The 22072-nt window shown below is 43.1% G+C and overlaps 2 protein-coding genes across 3 annotated transcripts; one reads left to right on the top strand and one right to left on the bottom strand.

Annotated features, from left to right (window-relative positions):
* Positions 1-11499: 11499 nt before the first annotated feature.
* On the top strand, positions 11500-17151 carry LOC115663372 (stress response protein NST1). Of its 2 annotated transcripts, XM_056303389.1 has the most exons (10): positions 11500-11650; positions 11853-12414; positions 12478-13747; positions 13871-14526; positions 14620-14778; positions 14926-15105; positions 15269-15463; positions 15674-15772; positions 15861-16451; positions 16537-17151. In XM_056303389.1, the coding sequence occupies exons 2-10, from the start codon at positions 11875-11877 to the stop codon at positions 16858-16860; spliced, it is 4014 nt and encodes a 1337-aa protein (XP_056159364.1). In that variant the 5' UTR covers positions 11500-11650; positions 11853-11874; the 3' UTR covers positions 16861-17151. The 2 variants fall into 2 exon arrangements, with proteins under 2 accessions (XP_056159364.1, XP_030441244.2); XM_030585384.2 differs by having other exon boundaries at positions 11853-13747.
* Positions 17152-17435: 284 nt separating this feature from the next.
* Positions 17436-19588, bottom strand: LOC115663399 (protein VACUOLELESS GAMETOPHYTES-like). Its single transcript, XM_030585407.2, has 2 exons — positions 19002-19588; positions 17436-18149 (listed from the first exon to the last, which is right to left on the bottom strand). Exons 1-2 carry the CDS (start codon positions 19420-19422, stop codon positions 17659-17661), a joined length of 912 nt encoding a protein of 303 aa, XP_030441267.2. The 5' UTR covers positions 19423-19588; the 3' UTR covers positions 17436-17658.
* Positions 19589-22072: the final 2484 nt, after the last annotated feature.

Here is a 22072-nt window from a genome sequence, read left to right as displayed (position 1 = left end):
CCAAATCCGGATCCCGCCAGATCCAATGCGTCCGTCATGCAGTGCAAAAGCATATTCTCCGAACATTAGATTGGGGGTCCGTTTAAGAAAAGGGCGCCGAAATGACAACCTGTGGCATATGGGGCTTGGATCGCGGCATCTCAACCTGCATGTTCTTATGTATACTGCCATGTTGAACTTGATCAAGAAGAGATGGGAGCGAGTCGATGCAGATCTGGCGCGTGTCGTGGAGAGAACTTGGTGGGTGGACGGATGCAAATGGGCGTCCAATTTTCCATGTGATTTCACGTGGGGAAGCCATGCCTTTGTCCGAACATCTCTCGTGTGATCGATGACGACACCATGTTTTGCGAGGAACGATTTGAATATGTTGTCGGGAAAAGAACGGGCTTCCCCGCGGCCGAGTTCTGTAGGGAGCGATGCAGCGACACGCCTGGAAGACGACCCCACGTGGCGTGCGAGTGCGAGATCTCGCTAGAAGTTGCTGCTGGTGCTGGCCACTTCTAGTGGGGTCCTGCTTTAACCAGCCACGACTTTCGTGTGCTTTCCATTAATGCTCTGTCTCTATAGATACGCACATTTCATGTAATTATATAGGGAGACGTACGAGAAATTCTTTGAATGGATGCCCTACGAGTGAGCGTAGTCCGAATTGGGCCGGTCCAACACCTAATCCTGAGATCAACCCGCATAATATTGATCCCCAATTTTTGAGATCGGGGACCGACCCTATTGAGCTTGGGATCGAGGACTGGACCGACCCTCTGGGTCCGGTAGAGGGTCCGGTCCGGTCCTGTTCCAGGGTCAACCCAGGACCAATCGATTTTTTTTATGTTTCATTTTTGTTATTCGTTGAAAGGACAAACGGTACACTTTGAAAATACATATCCATTGACAATGCAATTTTGAGTAATCAAACTATGGACCCCGGTACAAATCAAATAAAAATCTAAGATAACTCAACAACAAAAATCTCCACTTAGTAGTATACGAACACGTGAAATAAAATTAAAAAATAAAATGGTCAAAATACATAACATAAACCATAAATTATACAATTTCATATCTTGTTCATTCTCAAAAGATTGCTTTAATTTCTGAACACTTGAAAAGAAAACAAACAACTTAATATCTTGTTCGTGAGACACCGAGGAGGGCCAAGTGAGGCGACCTGCGTTCGCCGTTCGTGAGGCACCGAGGCAGGCCAAGAGAGGCAAGCTAGTTCATGAGGCGAGCAAGGAGAGGCAAATCTAGCGAACAGCCACAGAGAAGCGAGGTAAGAAGAGAGGTGACGCTCAATAGTCAATAGGGTTTCTATTTTCAACGCCAGAAGAAGAGGAGGGAGGGGCCTTAGGTTCTTTGGAAAATAAATATATATATATATATATTAGAGTTGGTCCGGGTTGGACAAACCCTAAAATCCTACGACCGAGGACCAACTCACACAATGCAGGGTCTAGAGGTCCCAGGATCAAGGACCGACTCAGTCCCTCTGGGAACCGGACCAGGACCGACCGGGTTGGGCCGGTCCAGGATCGGTCTAGGGTCAACCCTAGACCGTTGCTCACCCCTAGGTTCCCCAATTTTAGCATGACTACTATACGACCTAGACATGTGAAATAACTATTTTTCGAAACATCGGATACCCATAACGCGAATTCGATGTGTTCCGTGCTGTTTAGCTAAGATTAGGCAACACCAAGGGCCTGCTCTCGCTTGAAATTACAAAGAAATATGTATTTAGCGTGGGAGGTACTCAATTCTGAAATCATTAAGGTGCATTTGTTTCGCGAAAAAATAAATAAATTAAAATATATATATTTAAAAATAATCGCTTGCAAAAATTAATAAAAAAAATTTCTTTATTCTGCGAAAATGTTTGACATAAATTATTATCGATAATGAAAATATTTTTTCATTAACTAATTATTTCGAGTAAACAAGTAATCATTTTAAATAAAATATTGTTCAAATCATTCGTTTTTCACGAAACAAACAGAAACATGAAAATAAAATTGAGAATTGCATAATTACGGAGAAAGTAAAGGCTCTCCGAATTCCAACTGTGAAGGGTGCATGGTATCTTATGAAATTAAACAATTCAGAAAAACTTATTTCTCGGAATATTAGACGATTCAAAAGTGACTTTTACTTAATTTCTTTGGTCCAATCTTACTACATTACATATGTCGTTTTCAGTTAATCATAAAGGGTTGCAAGGATTATCTCGTGCGACCATCACTTTATATGGTAGGTTCAGATCATGTCAAATGTATGACGAGCTGCGGTTTTGTAAAGGGAATGTGAAAAGGTGAAACTAAAACCGTCTCGAGTCAAAAAGGGATGCCCCTTGGTTCTCGCAAAACACGGCACAAAATGAGGCTATGATCTTGATCGCGGACACATACGACCCGCAATTATCCTTCCACTCGTGTGCCCAAAATGATGACACCATCCAAGGGTTTTTCTTACTCGATCTAGGAATAAAAATATTAATACTTCGATAAAAGGTATGATTTTGGTAAAATGCGAGATGAATCGCTCACGAAGAAGCTTTGTCCAAACCACTACATATAACACGTCGTGTATATCGATCTCGATACAACGTGTTTGGAAGTTATAAAAAAATTTCACTCGGTACGTCTACTAATGGCTTTCGCGAAGAATTTAGAAAATGACAAAAAAAAAAAAAACAATTATCTGTAGTTTGGTTTCGAAAAGTCGAACACGGCATGTATGAACCGGGATCGTTGTGTTAGAAAGCAAATCGAGTTTGGTTCACCACCCAAAAAAGATACTTTCTCTTGTGGTCTAGCGGTCGTGCGCACTCGCTTGCGATGTCGTCTTTTTGAGGCACGAAGCAACGCCAGGACAAGAACAAAAAAAACGAAAAACATCAAAAGATGGAAGATGGACGTCAGATCAAAGACAGAGCGAAGAAAAGACCACATGAAAGCAACGCAGTGCCACTAAAAAATCAGTGGCCAAAACCCACACATCCGACGGAACAGTGCTTGAAGCCATAACCCAAAAATTGATGCAAGCAAATCAAAATGGTCCCTCGGAATCATCGCCATGTCCTGATCAGCCTACTAAAAGTTAATGAGTTTCCAGTGACCACCATGCCTCTCTTTCAAACCCCCACTCCCCCTCCCCTCGGCCAAAAAAAAAACAGAAGAAGGAAATATCGTCAAAAAAAAAAAAAGTTTCCGTTACAAGTGATATCCCGAATAAATTTTCACGCATCATACTATCCGCATTATCGATTGATAAAAAAACGGGTTATCCACGCTGAATTAGGAAAATTCGTAACTAGCTACACAATGAGAAAGCTCTTTCCAGTAAAAATAACAAATGAATAGCAAGTGCAGAGGGCTTTTTATTTGGGCATTGAATTTTGGCCCGCCCCTTTATTTTTCGATTTGTGACTTTGACAGGAGCTTCACGAACCCCCCGTGATTTTTACGAATCCGACGTCTTCAAAATACGAAAAATCAAAACGGTCCTCGCATTTTCATTCTTTTTTCCCACCTGTAAATAGCGCCGCGTTCGATAAAGTAACCGATGAATGGTCCAAATCTTGGACCACAGGGGGCGCATGCGATGATCCAATGATACTATTGCCATGGTCCCTTGGTCTCGAATTTTAGCTTTTTCCCTCGTACTCTCTTTTCTTTTTCGCCGTGGGATGTCACACGTTCGGTAGGACTATTCTTTCGGCTGTCTCGTGCTCCGTCGTGGGCTGGGTATGGTCAATCAAAAAGAGGACTATTTCTTCGCGTACATCCTGTGCTTGTTAGTTGCCCCATTTGCCCCCCGAAAACCTAATGTCGTTTCACGAGGTCGATCCTTGATTGTTGAGCAGCAACGTTATTAGAAATGAAAATCTATATTGCGTGTAAAGATTAAACTAAGTTAGCGGGAGGGAGCCCTATTGAGTAGGTAGCTTCGCATCGGGTCAACTCCACTGAATTTCAGTCAAGTCAAATACCAAAAAAAGAAAAAAAAAAGTACACGAAAGATTCAATTGCACATGGAATAGAAAATTCGACCGCTGTGGAAGCAGTAGAACGCTTGTCGAGGAAGCACGTCACAGAAATTGCGGGCTTAATTGAAAGAGTGAGAGAGAGAGAAAAGAAGAAAAAAAGGTTATGGAGCGCGAGGGATAGTGCGATATGCGACGAATGTCAACGGTGTCGGTTCATTTTTGTGAGACGGGCCTAATGTTCGCGAATACGGGGTTTTTTCCATGTTGGTAAAATTTTGAAAGAATTAGTAAGTGTCGGAAAAACTTATCTTATCATTCACAAACTTTTATTTACCTTTCTTACCCGTACCTTAATTTTTCCAATTATTGTATAAAAATACCATCATTTTTAAGTATCTCATCGATTTCCTCCGATCAGCTTAATCCTGAAGCTTGTAATTATGCCCATTTAAGTGTGGACCACCTGATCTAGTACCAATTCAATTCTCCCGGCTAATTTTTGTCGGACATTGCTGACGTGGACGCCGATCCGATTCTGTCAAAAGGAAGAAAAAAAGAAAAGAAAAGAAAGAAATAATAAAAAATCGAAAAAATATTTATTAAAAATTGTCTACGTCAATATCGGCGCTACCACATAAGCCGATCGGTATTCACGTCAGTAATATCAAGAAAAAATTAGCCGAAATGACTAAATTGGTACGAGACCAAAAATTTTAGTACTAAATTGACACAATTAAAATGTTTATGACTAAATTAGCATAAATACATTAAGTTTATGACTTTTCTGGCACTTTTCCCATTAATTTTGGGTCACCAACTCTAATTTGAGTTGCTTATCACCGACATTTGTATGTAACACGTTGTGGAAATACACGCATAGATGTTCGCCTTCTTTCTGGATGAGATGTTCCTTCTTCAACCAAATCATCGAGGTAGGAACGATTTCGATTTGTTAAAAAAGTTAGAATTTATGGGGAATCATGTGATCATAATGACAAAGATTAACACTGTCTTCAACCACGCCAAGCCTCATTGCTTCTAGCAAACGAAATGTTGTTTTTCACCGCAAAAGTTGAACAAGACATGGTCGTTGCAGTAGAAATTGATTTGGCAATTTTGTTCTTGTCTGGCGGGACTCCACTCGCTGCCCACCGGAAAGTTCGACCACAGAAAAATAATCCGGAAGAGGTATGTGGCTACTTTCCGCCAATCTGATTAAATCGAGTAACAAGGACAAAGCGACAACGCTTGAAGCGGTTCGAGCTTATTAAAGCAACGGTTTCCATTATTATAGCATTGCCGATATTTTTGTGAACTTATGAGACAATGACAAGACCCACAATTAGGAGGAAATTACTTAATTACTCCTAAATTTTAATTCAATCCTAAATTTTTCAATTTTGTCAATTTAGTCTTTAACCTATGTGCGAAATTTCAATGTAACATTTCCGGCTAATTTTCGATACGGCGGTCTAGTCACCACCAATTGTCCTACGCGGCACACCGTCACGCTGGTAGTCCCTATCAATAATTGGCTGGATAGATTACATTGGAAATTCACGCAAAGGTTTTGGACAAAATTAGCAAAATCAAAAAGTTCGGTACTAAATTGATATCCATACAATAGATTCATGATTGATTGAGTAACTGTCCCACAACGATTAGGGGTCAGAGATAATGTTAAAAATATTGTTTAAATATGGATTAGCAATAAAGTACATAAGGAGACTATATACTAATTTTGTCTTTGATTTCGATAGCCCTCCACTTCAAATACGATCTCCATTGATATTATTGAGAGGGGGGGGGGGGGGGGAGGGTAACCAAGGTTAATTAAAGCTTGACCATCCTAATTAAGAATAAATACATAGATTGGTGACCCCCACCTAACAAATTTTACCAACCCTCACCCGGTTAATTCCGCGAGATGCTCCACGACGTCCACGTCCATGCGCATGGGCGGCCTTTGAAAATTCTCATACTCGGTCTCGAAAAGAGTGCATCCCCACCTCACTTTCCGTGTCCTCCACTGTACATCTTCTTTTCCGAGCCATCGGTATGCCATTGCCCACCGACAGCATGAGATTAGCTGGAACAACGCTATCGTTGACGAGGCACGGACGACGTAACGCTTCTGGACATTTCGGAAAGGGTCAAAACAAGGGAATGGGCAAGAATAAGAAAACGACTCAGTGGTCGTGAAGAGCCTGTCCCAATGAGTTGAATCTTTCGCTCGCAGAACATTCTAACCATCTAAAAAAAGATAATCGCTCGACAGATGTGTTTCCGCGCTGTCGAAGCACGGTGTCGTCATTCACCCGTATCAATCTAACGGGAGTAAGAATCATCGTTATTTATTGAAAATATCGGAGCGGCCGATCTTGGGCATATGAAGTATCAGGTTTGGGGATACGTAAAATTTCGTCCACGTGGAAAGAGTAAAATCCGCCGCTATGTCGAGAGAGATCAAAAGTCGACGAGGAAGTGTCCTGGATGACGACATTTTCGAGTCCTAATTAAAGTCAATCTTTTATTGTTTTACGACGGGATCTAGATTCAGTCGGGTCTTAAAGTCGCCTAAAAGATGGTAATTAGGTAGAGATTTCGGAACGAAGGGTTCATGGTTCATATTGGTCGCCTCCCCTCTAAGCTACTGTTTCGGGTCCCCGACTTGAGCTCGTCAAGATAGGAGTTGGCTTTGACTTTGGGAGGCTTTGGAGGGCCGGAGAGAGGACCACCTTGGATGTTCTCACGCCGTGTCTTGTCGCCGAGCAGTTGGGCTGTCGTGTTAATTTAGAGGTGGGCATGGCGGATCGCGAATTCGAGACTAGAGCAGGAACTATTGCCTGACATAGAAGAGTTGATACTTGGGGAAGAGAAGATCTGTAGATGATGCTTGAACTGGGTGACGATGAAAAATTGGGCCAGGCTGTGCTTATTCTTTTTTTAGTCCCGATACTCTTGATTAGATCTTGCATCGCGAATCTAAAGAATAACCTAATCACATAGCTCACTGCACGTGTTTTCTTTTTGTTATGTTATGAGGTTTGCGCAGGTCATTTTTTGACGCACCATAATTCGTTTTTCCGTCGCTTCCAATATAGTTTCGAATAGTCGAGCTTGGACGTTTTAGAAAAAAATAAGCGTGTAGAGTATAGCTTTTCACCGAGGCAAAACTATTTTTATCTATTTAAGTGTATTTAAGCATGGGTCGCCAATGTAATTTTTAATTTTCGTCAATTCTACATGCCCTTGTGAATTTTCGACATCACGTGAGATCCGGAGCTTAGTAATTCCTACCGTTCAAAGCATAATAAGTTCAATCAAAGAACATATAGTTCGGGGTTTTTTTCTTTTTCTTTTTTGAATAATCTAATATTTGGATGAACGAACAAAAAAGGAAACACATGGACACGAAAATTTTGAGGGTGGTGGGGGTGAAACGCACGACGCCCGTCGATGCGGTTCCTGTCGGCTAGCGGGACATGAGGGTCCGAGATTTAGATCCAAGGGCAAGCGAACAAAGAGAGAGAGAGAGCCATGTTTTCTACACGGACAAGGACCGGTACAACGAAAGGGTCGGCAAAGAATACTATTTTGACATGCTCAAGCCCGGCAAGATAAACTTAAAAAAGAGCATGCGTGAACTTAAAAAGGGCCCAAAAAACCAAAAAGGTTACTCTAGAAGAGCACGACCCGAGCCACCACCGGACGAGACAGCCGGCGGGTCCCGCCGACGCCCACGAGCTCTTTTCCCCCCCTCCAACCACGGAGACGGAGAGAGGGAGGGATTAAAAATACGCATGCTCGGGACCAATGATTATCCGTGGCAAGACGGCCCTCTCCCTCCTCGGATTTTTTTTGGAGGGACCGTCTTTTAATCTCCATACGCCATTGATCGACGTCGCGATCCGAGACGGGATATCTTTATCCCGTAAGTGGGCCCTCTCCTCGGCCTGCAGGACGGACGCAGATCAAAACACGACCAACCGACCCCGGTTCCGACCCTCCCCTACCAAAAAAAAGACGAGAGAAAAAGAAATCGTCCCCGATTTAAATCCGGGCCGTTAAAGACGGATCGACATAACCCGCGCCCTCTTTCCCTCCGTAGATTTAGGTCCTCATTGGCAAATTACGAAAGGGGACGTCCTTATCCCTAAAAACGCTGGACCTTTTTTCTTTTGGAGCCTTTCTGCGTAAAATTGCTGACACCGAGAAGAAGGAAACGCAGAAAAGGCCAATCTCCGCTTTCACGCGTTTTTCCCCAATTTTTATTTGGTCGTCGGCCCCCACCCCCCCCCCCGCACCACCCCCGATCCCCACATCTAACTGAAAGCTCTCTTGACGTTTATCTCCCATTCCGTAATTTTTCTTCTTGTTTTTTCGCCTCGAGGAATTACGGGCGCTTAAGTAATTCGCAAATTTTGAAAAATAAAATAAAATAAAATAAAAATTCGTCCCCGGAGCCTATCTAGTGCGGTCGGTTGATCGGATTTGAGAGATCGAAATATGTAAAAATGCTTACGGATAATGAGGAGAAAATACGTAGAAACTGCTTTGTCCGATTTTTTCGAAACATTGATCACGGATAATGAGAAAATATAAGTTATTACGCCGCGGTTCTTCGATTAAGGAGACCTAAGCACACGAGAGAAAAAAGGGAATTACCGACGCTTAAATAATTCGTAATTTGAAAAAAGAAAAAAAATCGTACCCGGAGCTTATCTCCTGTGATCGGTTGATTGGATTTGAGAGTTCGAAATATGTAGAAATTGCTTACGGATAATGAGGAAAAATATGCAGAATCCGATTTTTCAAAATATTGATTACGGGTTCTTCAATCGAGGAGATCTAGTTGAGATCCTGGACACGGTGTCTCGATTAGCACCGAAGAGTAAAAAGGGCAAGTCCACGCAAGTGATTACTTTCTTGATTTTGTCCACATTGGTTCGTCTCTATCCGGATACGATTAATTTTGCATCGAAAGTTAATAACTATTTAGGCCACGAGCGAATCTCTAGGCGGTCATTCTTAGGCGCGACATTAGACTCGATCCATTTAGGCTCACATTGGTTCGAAGCAAATGATATGTTTGGGCATCTTACGTTATTCGGTCATATTCATTTAAAAATTACAAGCTTTTTTGATGTCTTTTTTACAGTAGAATATTTGAAATCTACCTAAGCTATTTCAGTACAACCTATATAGATAGAGATTGCGTTTGCGTAATCCAGACTTGATTGATTGACTTTTACTTTTCTATTTAATATAAATCTTGCGACTCATGCACTTTAATTTTTTTTTTCATTAATCCAAAACTGCTCGTATTTTCACGGTACTTAAAAAATATTGACAAGTAAATTTATGTATAACTTTTCCATAATTTTAAGCAACATAAATAAAACTTCGAATTTCGACTTAACTTTCGACTTCCCATAAAAGTAAACGGACAAGCCCTCCATTCCTATGATAGCTTGAGTCTAATAGCAACGAAATCGACGAGTCCTTTAGCATGCGCCGATTTAATTCAATTTTAAGTGCTAGTACCAATTATTGGGAGAAGAAAATCTATGCCAATCATTAATATATATTTCTCGCGTCGTTCTCGAATTAAATGTTCGAACATAATCTCTAGAGCTTCGCTAGTTCGACTTGCTAAAAAAAAAACCTCCATATGTTTTGAAATTCGCCGCGATGCAACGAATGAAATTAGAGAAGTTTAGTAATGATATAATCACAAACTTCACGCCATCAAATTCTCGATAATTACCTCGAGGACAAGTCGAGATTTGTCGATTCGTCTTTCAAATCAAGAGCAATCCAATCAGGGTCCCTCCACGAGGACCTGTATTTTAAATTCTCGACCGATTCTTTCGAAACTCGCATTTTTAATGATTATCCATTCCGAAATATTCGAAACATTTCCATATATCTAAGTATCGACATGTATCTTCACATACGGTTTTTCGTACTTTTAAAAATAAAGAAAATTACAAACAAATTATAAAATGGCAAATGAATGGCGCTGTGTAATGTTAAGAAGGGCGGTCGCTAGTGAATTCGTTTGGAGGCTTACGAATCCCCACGTAAACAAAAGGTAGGAGAGCCACACATCTACGGCGGGAGTATTCGTGTACGTATAGGTACGCGGCCCACTGCTTTTGATTGTCTCTTTCATTTGAACCAGAAAAAGGACAATAGTAACATGAACTGAAGTGACCGCCTAACTAAAATTAATTATATTGCGACCTATCGCGAATCGAGACAAATTAAAATTTTTTTTTTTTTTGGGTCGAGGACAAACTAAAACTTAAACCGTGAGAATTCAATTGACTTTCACGCCCCCACCAAAAAGCCTTGTGAAGATGGATTTCCAACCCAAATCACTAATCTTTCGAAAGCGACACACCGCCGATAGCCGACGCAAATCGCCATGTGCGTGCGACGAACGTCCGATCGATCGCTTCATATCGGAAATTGGTGTTTTCATATCCGTTTCCAGGGTGCGGTCGGAACCGTAAGATCGATCCGGGTTTCGATTTTTCTTTTTCCTAGTTCGATGTCTATCAAATTCCAATATTGTTTTCCAAACGAATTCGCAAAATGCCCAATAGCAACAAGGCGCGATGGAACCCCGGATCAGACAAATCATCGAGAGGGGGGGCCAAAATCGAAAAGAGAAAAAAAATCTCATTTCGAAACTCTTTTTGTTTTTTGTCAATGGAGTGGCGTGGCGATTTCTCTCTTACTCGATAGCGAGACAAGCGGTCACTTCTCCCCCCTCCCCGCCACCCCCGGCAATCCTCACATCTCATTTCGTGTGATGCGGTGGTGATCTTGTTCACATCTAAACCCCGAGTCCTTGTTGGGAGAATTATTAACTCTTTTTTTCTTTTTTTGGCCCATTTCCCCGCGCGACGTCACAAGTGACGTCATGAAGGATGTCCCGCCTCCTCCCTTTCCCCCATAATCGGCACTGCTTTCCCCCTCCTTAAGTTATTAATTTTTCCTTTGCTGTGACCGGAAAAAGAAAATTTTATTAATATTCAAATTCCCCTCACCCTCTGCTCAGATCTACTTTGGGCCGAGGGCGATTATCGCCAAAAATACAGGTCGCGCAACGACGTCGGATACGCGCGAGTCCAATTGATGAAGAGATGCCTATGTTACCCAGCGATTCTCAATCACTATTCGGATCAGGACTAATTAATGATTTGGGGATTTTACTATTTATTTTCCTTTTTTTACTCCTCGAGAAAGGAGAGGGATGCGGGGGAAGAGAGAGACGGAAAGAAAGAAAGAAAGAGAGAGAGAGAGAGAGAGAGAGATAGGCGTCAAGGAGGGAGCGTGTTTTGTGTGTGTGTATTTAGAGTTCAAATCGACGCAAATCCACGTAGAGAAAATCCTTCCCCCATTCTCTCTCCTCACAGCTGTTGCCTCTTTGGCTCGTCCTCTCTCTCTCTCTCTCTCTTCCATCTCCCCCCCCCCCCCCCTCTCCTCCCTCCCCTCCCTCTCTCTCTCTCTCTCTCTCCCCGATCGCCCATTCCGGTTCGGTCGGCGGAGCTGCGATCTTTGGCTTCGCCGCATTGCGCTCCTGCCCGGCGGATCTCGCCTCGTCTCCATCTCGGCGATTCGCACCGGCGCGTCCCGAGCCTCCGATCTGTAAGTCCCGCCCGATCTCGCGCCGCCCTTTCCCTTTTTTTCCCTGTTCGCTTTCTCGCGTTTGAGGTTCGTTGCGCGGAATTTGATCTCTCGCTGCCGTTAGGAATTCGCCGACCGCCTGTAGGAATAGCGAATTTGCGTGCTCGGTTTGAGTCGTTTGCCTCCGTTGTTGCGTTTTTTTTTTTTTTTTCTTTTGTTTTAGAGATCGCGCGGTGTGAGTGAGAATGACGGGCGATGCCGACGTGCACCGCGAGGCGTCCGTGGAGGTCTCGCTGTTGAATGGCAAAGTCGATGACGAGTGCGGGACGGACGGGAGAGCTCGGCAGGATCTGGTGAAGAGCGCGGCCGATTGCAATGGCGTGTCGCGCCGCGAGGCGGACGAGGAGGCGATCGATGATGGAACCGGGAATGGCAATGGGAACGGCCAGGATGATGCCGACGCCACCTATGTTTTCGTCAAAGGGAGTGAGGCTGCTGGTGAGGGAGTCGGCAGTGGCTTTGTTGGTGCCGATCTGAGGGAAGAGAGCGTCGAGGGTAAGGCGAGTGATATTGATGTGGGGGGCTCGAAGGCTAGTGCTGAAAATGGCAATTGTGATGTCGAGCCGGCAGCTGTTAATAGAGAGAATGGAGATGGGGAACGCGAGTTGGTGAATGGAGAAAATGGGGACCGTCATTCTGACGAGCATATTGTTGCGAACGAGGTTGGATTAGTGGAACAGGAAGGCAATGATGTGCATATTAAAGAAAACAATGTTGTGAACGAGGTTGAATTAGTGGAACAGGAAGGCAATGATGGGCATATTAAAGAAAACAATGTTGTGAACGAGGTTGAATTACTGGAACAGGAAGGCAATGGTGCGCATATTAAAGAAAACAATGAGGAGACCGTGGTTGATGAGGCTGAGACTGATGCAGGTCATGGCAAAACTGTTGACCTGAATGATGGTGAGTGTCATGTTGAGGATCATCTTATGGACAATGGCACTGGAGGGGAAGATTCGCAGGGTGAATTCATCGAGAGCACACTGGCTGGCAGTACTTCAGCTGAAGAGCAAAATCGTGAGGCGGATATTGTGGGATCTCCCCTCTCAAAACAGCATGAAGGGGAGTTTCACATTGACAAGCAAACTGCGGTGGAGTCCTCTTTAGAGGTATCCGATGAATTTTCGGGGTTGTGTGATGCAACAGTTGCGGCATCCAAATTCGATAAAACATTTGAAGTCCCGCAGGCTGACGAAGCAGACTCTTCTGGACAAATGGGCAGAGATCAGGAGTCCTCTTTAGAGGTGGAACCCTCTCTAGAGTCTTCAGAACAACTTTCAGGGTCTTGTGATGTAATTGTTGTGGCATCTGAATGTGAGAGAACATCTGAAGTTCCACAGGCTGACCAATCGGACTCTTCTGGCCAAGTGGACGGAGATCAGAAGTCTGAGTTGAAAATTGTGGATTCTGGTGAAGGTGAGGTTGTCCTCAAGATTGATGACGAGGTTGGTAACGAGGATGAAAAGGTTATGGAGGAAAGCATTTCTTGTCCAGACGTAGATACAGAGCAGAATCCTGAACCTGAGAGAACATTTGAAGTCCCACAGGCCGACCAGGCTGACTCTTCTGGCCAAGTGGATGAGGATCAGAAGTCTGAGTTGACAAATGTGGATTCTGGTGAGGGTGAGGTCGGCAAGATTGATGACAGTGTTTGTAACGAGGATGAAAAGGTTATGGAGGAAAGCATTTCATGTCCAGACGTAGATACAGAGCAGAATCCTGAACCTGAAGTGATTTTGACGAAAGACCTTGTTTCAGACAAGGAGAACTCATTGACAAAAATGGGTGATGATTCTTCTTCAGAAGCAGCCCCAGAGGACATTAGCAATACGATTGCTACAGCAGACACGAGGGCTGGCCCTTTTTCTGATGATACTGGAGATGTTGAGCCAACTGCCACTGCACCTGATCCTATTGCTTCTGAGAATGTCGAGCATGAGGCTGTGACGGACACCCTTGATACGAGTCAAGAGATAAATGAAGAGGCTCATACCTCAGAGAACACTGAAAGCACCCCTTCCTCGGTCAGTTGCGGCAATGTACCTGTTCAAATCGGTAAGGGCTTTCTCATCTCGGCTAATAACATTTTTTGTCGGACATAGATGCAAGGAAAAAGACTTGCAACTCGAATAATTATGTTTCTTCTTTTGGCTGTTAATAATGTGAAACTAATTGCAGAACTTGAAGAAGCGAATGCTGAAGAAAGCCAGACTGGCGTTCCTCAATGTGTTGATGCCAATTTGGAAGTCAGAGAAGAGAATGATTCGACTGTAGTAGATGTAACATCAAGTTGTTCTGCTACTAATTTAAGTGCAATCACGGAGATATGTTTTGGTTCCATCAGCCAGAAAGAAATATCTTCCATTCCTTCGGACAACAATAATGCAGAGCCAAAAGTTTCAAATTCTCTTTCTCTGTCTACTGGAAGCCATCATACCGATACCACAGAAAGCCCTTCAAATGATACAGCTGAAATTGAAAGTTTCTCTGCTCAAGATAGCAAATCGGGATTAAAGAACGAGCTGGATGCTGTATTGGATGAGAAGAGAGAAGATCAATCCACCATTGAGAATGATAAACCGGCATTCTCACAAGCCGAATGTGTTGACGTAGTTGCCCAGAATGATGCAGCACCGGCAGAGGTTTCTGGTATCCCTGCTTCCGAAGAACAGAATGTTGGCAGTGAGTTGGAAAAGAAACTATTTAATGTTCTTGTAAAGATTCCCCGATATGATGACGAAAATTTGAAACAACAGATCAACGAAGCTCAGTTGCAAGTAACTGAGAAGACGCAAAGTCGTGATGCTATTCAAGCTGAAATTCAGATTATAAAGGTATGAACCTTTTTTACATCACATAACTTTCTTACAATCTCTTCCCTAAAATTTCTCTCTCGGATATTGTTTGATTGAACTTTCTGTGGCTAGGCTGCTTGTAAGGAGCACAGTGACAAAATTGAAGTTGCCTTATCTGAAGAGAATGCTGCACGAGAGTTGTTCAAGTCTAAAAGGGAGGAAATAGAGTCTGTTCAATCTGTTATTAACAAGGTGAAGAATGCAATTACAGTGGGTGACTATGATGTAAGGGTAAGTGGTTACTCTAGCTCCCAGCACCGACTCGTAGAGTCGCGAAAGAAAATCCAGAGAGGGAGAGAGCTGGCAGAAGGGAAAAGAAAAATTCTGTATGGATCTATTTGTGCATTTCTTAATGTGTGGCGTTTGTGTTTTCTGCAGATACAGAATATGGAACAAAAGATACAACATGAAACCCTGCCTTTAAAGGAAGAAAAGCAATTGATCCGTGATATTAAGCAACTAAAGTATTCACGAGAGCAGCTTACTAATGATATGGGAGGGCTTGATGAACTTAAGCTGGCTTTGGATCGAAGAGAGCAAACTGAGGAGCGTCTGAAGGTATCCTGTTTAATAGGCCTTAAATGACTTTTTTTGGAGTAGGACCAGAAGTCGTACAATATTTTCACGGAATCACAGAAATAGCTTCTGTGCACTCAGTGCATTCTTCCTTGTTCAGTGTGTGCGAGGCATGGGATGCTAAATTTTGAAGTTTTATATGCAGTCTCTTAGGAGGGAAGCAGATTTGCTCAGAGAAAACGTTTTAAAAGCTGAAGCAGTCACAAAATCTGCGAAGAGAATATACTCCAATGAGAGAGATAGGCTTCGTGAATTGCAGGGTCGGTTTAGAGATGCAGATAAAATACGCCAAGAGGCATATATTCATCTAAAGAATTTAAGGAAGCAATCATCTGAGAAGGTATGTGATCTTCGTGTTTATTTCGACATTTTCTCCAGTCTTGCTGGTCTGTTGATTAATATTTGCAGAACAGACAGCAAATAGATAATGTCATGACAAGCTTCGTGATGACAATAGCCTTTGACACCAAGATCTCGATAAACTGGTATCTGAAAAAGGCTGCCAATTTTAGCGAAATATTGTTTACACTATATTATTCTGGTTTGGCAGAATAAGTTCTTCTGGAAATACAAGGATGATGTGAAGATGTCGATTGATTTGGCGTCAAGGGGAGATAGGGAGGCACTCTCTCGGTTCTGTATTGATCAAGTAAAGTGCATTTTATTTTGTCAATTGCCCTAATTATCTGGATGATCCACCCCGGTTTTGACCCTCAAGAATGTTGATAATTCTTCAGGTGGAGACATTCATGGAATTATGGAACAGAAGTAGTGATTTTAGGGAAGAGTATCTTAAATGCAATGCCCCTAGAACGTTAAGGAGACTTGGCACAGCTGATGGTCGTTCCCTCGGACCCAATGAGGCGATGCCTGCTATTCCTACTGCTGTAAATCAAACGGCAGTTAAAGATAAGTCCATGTCTGCTCTGCCAAGTATAGAGCAAGAAAAGGTACCTGTTGTTGTGGAAGCTAGACCGGCAGCAGATGATAAGTTATCCGTGAAAGAGGTGGAGCAAAAGAAACAGAAAGCCAAGAATAAAAGTTCTGCAAAACCTGTTGCCCAGGTCGAGGACTTGGTAACAGTTTCAAGCAGAGATGTGGTCAACGTGGAAATGGAAGAGCCCAAGCTCTCAAAGGAGGAAGAGGAATTGGCGAAGAAGGCGGAAGAATTGAGGAAGGCGGAAGAGGCCGCTGTGTTGATGGAGCAACGGCGGTTAGAGGAAAAGGCCAAAGCTAAGGAGGCTCTGGAGAGGAAGAAGCGAAGTGCTGAGAGAGCCCTGGCAAGAGCTGTTTCGAAGGCGCAGAAAGAAGCTGAGCAGAAGGAGAAGGTAAAGTGTTATAATAGCACTTTGCATAGAGGGTAGTTATCTCTTTCTAATACCAAGATTATCACTGCCTTGTGTTCTTGTGCAGGAAAGAGAGAAGAAGGCAAAGAAAAAGGAAAGGAAGAAGGCTGGAGGAGCCATTGCAACGCCTTCAGACGCTGGCATTGAAGGAGAAGCCGCTTCTGAGACTGCCGAGGCTCCAGCAGATTTTGATACTAAAGACAAGCCTGCAGTGACGGTGAAGAGATCTCAAAAACCGTTGCATTTCGTTAAACAAACCAAAGTAAAGCCCATCCCTCCCACTCTTCGCAACCGAAGCAAGAGAAAGATGCAGCCCTGGATGTGGGCCGTCCTTGCTGTGCTGCTTGTTTTTGCCCTATTTATGGTGAGCAATGGCTGGAATCTCTTCTAATCGGATATTGATTGTTTGGTTTACGAGTGCATCTGGACTTCGGCTTACATGAGGTTGCATCAGGTATTATATAGGTAAGATATACACAAGTGATTCTTTTATATATTCAGGGAGGGTTTTGAGCTAAATTGGTGTTCTTTTTATTATAAAGAGGCCTTTTGGCCTTCACATACGGCAAATAGATTGGTTGGTCTGTTCTCTTCTTAGTATTTATTGCTATAAGCAGATATTAAAAGGAACAGAAAGTGTTGCTTCTATTTGTTATGATTCTGAGCTAATAATTCTGGTGCCTCTCTCCCTCTTCTCTCTCCCTCTCTCCAATGTTAAGTTTCAGCTGAAGGCAACAATTACACTGGTACGTGAGCCTTCAGCTGTCTCGCCGTTACTGGTCACATACATAGGGGCACAATCACTTGAAGAATGGTCGTTTGTCATCTGTCGGCTGGACATTCACATAAATGTGTAAAGGGTCTTGTGAACGAGTGCTTTTGGGATACTTGCTAAGCCTACTTAATAAAGGAAATGTTTTGATTTTAATGCATTGAGTTAGTGGGTCAAAAGTTACAATCCTTCCGTTACAAAATCCATGTGTTCATTAATCGTTTTAAGATCCAAAGGGTAACTTTTGTCATCCTAGAAACTCCTGCCTCGTCAAGCAGGTAGATTTTGAAACAATGACAGTCCATTCTTGAAAAGAAACATAGTAGGCTCTTTTGCGGGCTTGGCCAAATTAGAGAAACTAGTCCGGCGCATGCGACGAACCCAAGCCAAGCCGCGGCACACATTTTTATGCAGTTCCTATTCTTCTCTTCTTCTTCTGCCATCGCACTTCCCTCCTTTGGCGACATTCTGAACCAAAGCTTCCCCAACCCCTTCCCCGAGGGCCTCAACTAGCGCTCCGATAAAGTTGCAAACCACTCGCGTGGCCAGCCGAGCTGCAGCCCCGAGCATGCTTGGCTTCTCAACTCCTTTGATATCATTGTCATGGAGTCCGTTGACGATGCTCTTAGCGCAGACCGCGTGGAGATGGTAGTCACAGACCGTGCATCGGTATACTCGGCCCGACCTCCTCCTCCTGCATTCCCCGCAGACGAAACCAGGGTCAGCACTCGACGAAGCCGCCGGTGGCAGAAGCTGCAGCGTGTGAGGATGGTTAGAGAAGATGATGTCCTTCGGTAGCATCTCGCAGCACGGGTGCATCTGGAAACTACAAGTTCCGCAACGGAAAGCGTAGCCCTTGATGGGTTTCCCACAAGCATCGCACCTCGATTTTGCTATTCCGCTTTTCACTGCTTGAAATTTCCAGCGCAAAGTCAATGACACTAGGCCCAAACGAAGTATTAACTAATATTCGACCAAAACAAGAAGTATTAGCTAACATGAAAACGAGAGAAAACTTGCCGAACCATTTCTTTTTTCCGGGATAATTTTGCTGAATTTCTAACCTTGCTTAAAGTGAGTGTATCATCCCAAGTCGAGAACTAACATTGTGCACCTTGAACTTAAACTTATAATCATTCGATGGAGCATATATCACCTTGCTGTCCATATTCAACATGCCAGTCCATCTATAGAAATGTCATCTCGCTAACAGAAAAATTGACTACACAATTCGATGGTCGTTCCTGATATGAAAGTGAAAGTGGAGTGAAAGCCGACCCTAAGCAGGATCCAAAGACGTTCAAATCCAGTACAATTCGATGGTCATCAACGATAACATCCGATCTAGGTTCACTTTCCTCGAAGGTACTAACGTAAAAGGTCCTAATGGTATGGGCTGCCAAGTGCAATTCACAACGAAAGTTCATTGGTACTTTTCTAAATCCCCCATCTTCCGTATATATCGTGGGGTTAGGTGGAAATCTCCCAGGCCTTCTCCTGGATAGATAGATAGATAGACGGGTTGAGGAATAGTTGAGAGTGCTGCTCTTTTCCCGGTATAACCAGGAAAGACTCGCAAGTCGACGTTGTTCGGGGTTCATGTAAAGCTACTCGAGCATAGGGTGTGGCCGGCGGCCTGTTGAACGTAATTTCTCGGCTTACCTCTCGTGCGCAGACTGCACTCCGAGAAACTCCCACGTGATCAGCTACGGAGTGCAACATGTGTGTGGATTGCACATACATAACAACAATGAATTCACCTGGCTTGGGATGGAAAAAGAGGTCGTGCTGGTGGTGGAATGGATGGTTCTCGAGGACCTGATTAGGAGAGGCCAGGGCACAGAACTCGTGCAGCTGGAAGTCGCAGAGCTGGCACGTGTACCGCTTGCCCGCACCGTACTCTCGGCACCCCGCGCACGTGAAGAGGTCGGGCAGGTCGATCTTGGACAGGGCGTGCTGCGGGTGGCTGGAGTGGATTATCTCCTCCCCGAGAATCAGCTGTGGAGACGTCGGGAACTCGACCAAAAGCGACTTCCTCCGGGTGTATGTCGTCTCCGACGACGAGGGCAAAGTGGTGGTCGGGGGAGGAGGAGGAGGAGGAGGGGAGGGAAGTTTTTCGGTTGATTGAGACCTCTTGAGGCTGTGTGTTCTGGACTTGATCATGGACTTTGCTCTCAACATGGTGATGGAATGTGCAAAAATCCCTCTGAACCAAAAGTGGGGGTGCAAATTGGAGAACAGGGAGGAGAATAATTAATAGGGGAGAGGAAAAGATTGGTACTGTTTGCAAAGAAGGAACCATGCACAAAGAGGATGCCAGCAAGACAAATTTTTATTTTTTATTTTTATAGTTAGATTTGCATGTGCTAAGTATGCTGCCACAACTTTTTCCTCCTATCTGATGGAAAAGACAGGTAATTCAAGAGAAAGGAGCAGATACCTGCTCGATCGAGCTATAGATTCTTTGTTTCCCGATTGATTAATTATGTGTGTTTGGTTTCTATTTGGATGATTCTCCATACAATTCTGGCCAGTCCTTACATGAGAATTGTTGAGTGAATCTCATCTGCAGATGAAGTCATTCTGGATGAATAATTCTTGAATTGAGGATAGGAAACAACAAATCCGAAACTTATGGCATGTAAGCTGCAAAAACAGCACCCCAAGATCACCATAACCAGAATCTATAACACGGTAATTGAGAAAAAGGGATTTGTGCACCTGATTTAGGATACATCAAGAACACAAATGCATCCCCTATATTACCCAATGTATCACTGGTTCAATGAGATTGCCTCTCACGTTTCTTTACGTGAGGTTATTTATGTATTAGGGTTAGATGAAAGACTTGAGCACTATTTATAGAGTTTTAAGTCACAGACCCTCTCATTATAGGTAGGGCTTTGCGCAGCCCACACAGACTAATTAACAATCTTTATATCTTACCTTATTAGATCTCACATTTCTTTATGTGAGGTTATTTATGTATTACGGTTAGATAAAAGACTTAAGCACTATTTATAGAGTTTTAAGTCACAGACCTTTTCATTACAAGTAAGGCTTTGCGCGGCTCATACAGATTAATTAATAATCTTTATATCTTACGTTATTAGATCAATCCCATAAAACGATAAATATCAATCTCAAAAAATATAAGTTCACATCAGAAAAACTTTGACATGACCCACTCTTTAAAGAGAGAATGAAATTATGTGCCACCTTTGATTCCAATCATCGGCAAGCATTTTCATTTTCATTCGATCTTTAAGAATTCCAAAGCATTTTCTCAGGAATTTCAGGAAATTTCTCATCTGGACCCACAATTTCTTGCCCGCGAAGACAATTATAGTCTCAAAACGTTGGAATTTCACCAAAGAAAGTCTGTCAGCCCTTTTTATGCCGTCTTTTCAAATATCTTTCCATGATTCAAGGGAGAAGCAAATCCATCATTCCTTGGTTTTCTACATTGTGCGCTGGGCGGCATCTTGTGATTTTTCCCTCCGCTTTAAATGGGTGCTTTTTGGCAACATCTTGACTTGGGGTGACCGATGCCCAAATAATTAAATATGTGTTTCACAAGTGATTCCCAATGTCTGTGCTTTTAGTTCTTCACACCAGGAAGAAACCACAAAAAAGGTGATACCATATGGAAAAGAGAGATATTCCATGATTGATCTTATTGGCAAAATTTCTATGAATCCCTCGTATCGAACCGCTTTTTTTCAAAAGAACCACTCGAAGCGACGCTTCTCTGAAAAAACTTTCAAAGTGGGACGATTTTTTTGGGAGGAACAAACTTGCCCTTGTCCAATGGTAAAAATTTGATCTTGTCATCTGCACACGGTCGTCGGAAGGTGCTTTTCATCACTGACGATGAGGCAGAGGGTCTCTCGGAACATGGTGGTTCGCTTTGGAGGGTGTTCAGGGACGAGCATCGTTTTGAGGGATCTTTTGAGAAAAAAACGCTCAATTTGGGGGGGGGGGGCCTATTGAATTTTGTCAAGGATGGGGTGGTGTTGTCAAGCAATGTGATTTTAAGCTTTGATATTTATCCCTTGAAAGATGTCATGATAATTGTCTTGCATACAGACAGACTTTTAAGGTCCCAAATTCCTACGGACTTCATGCTTTCCGTGAAGAATATATGCATGAAGAATAGAAATTCTAAGGGATTGTAAAGGGGAAAATGAGATAGTACAGGACTACTTCATATAGAGGAACGAATTCGGACGTATCGATAAAATGAAGTAAGAGGATGCGTAGCATCTTGATTACATAAGAAAAAACACGCTCGAGCATTGCGAGTGGCCATGACGATCTAGAAACTGAAGTCGAAAAGCACCGGGTCAAATGCGACAATGGATTAAATAGACCTTATTGATTGTGGAGGGCTTTTCGTACATGTTTGGCGGGGCCTTCATCAAACCCGCAATGATAGTCTGTTTCACAATGTTAAATGCGACATTACAAGCCAACATTGGCCGAATAATATCCAACGTTTGTTTATACAGCAATTCCCAATAGACCTCCTCCATTGACTCTGGCTTCTATTAAGTGCGAACATTTGAAGAGAAAAAATAAAGAAGAAGACAAGCAAATTTTTATGTGGAAGGTCTTGGGCTTCTCTTACCTTAAAAGCTAACTCAAAGGGTGAAACTTTCCCTCATGCTTATTAACTAGCTACATGCCCCTTTCACAATCGATCTAGGATAACCCAAACAATTTCTCTCTTACACATTGGGCCTTAGGTTGGAGTAGTAACAACTTGTCTCTCCTATGTGGCTAATGGGTCTAGACTTGTTGGTAACTGGGGCTTTAGTAACAATGATGA

This window comes from Syzygium oleosum, unplaced genomic scaffold, assembly GCF_021117445.2.
Source record: "Syzygium oleosum isolate NSW1041296 unplaced genomic scaffold, Sole_v2.1 Sole_v2.02, whole genome shotgun sequence".
NCBI classification, from domain to species: domain Eukaryota; kingdom Viridiplantae; phylum Streptophyta; class Magnoliopsida; order Myrtales; family Myrtaceae; genus Syzygium; species Syzygium oleosum.
The sequence above is the reverse complement of the archived record's forward strand: the minus strand, read 5'-3'. Positions and strand labels throughout refer to the sequence as shown.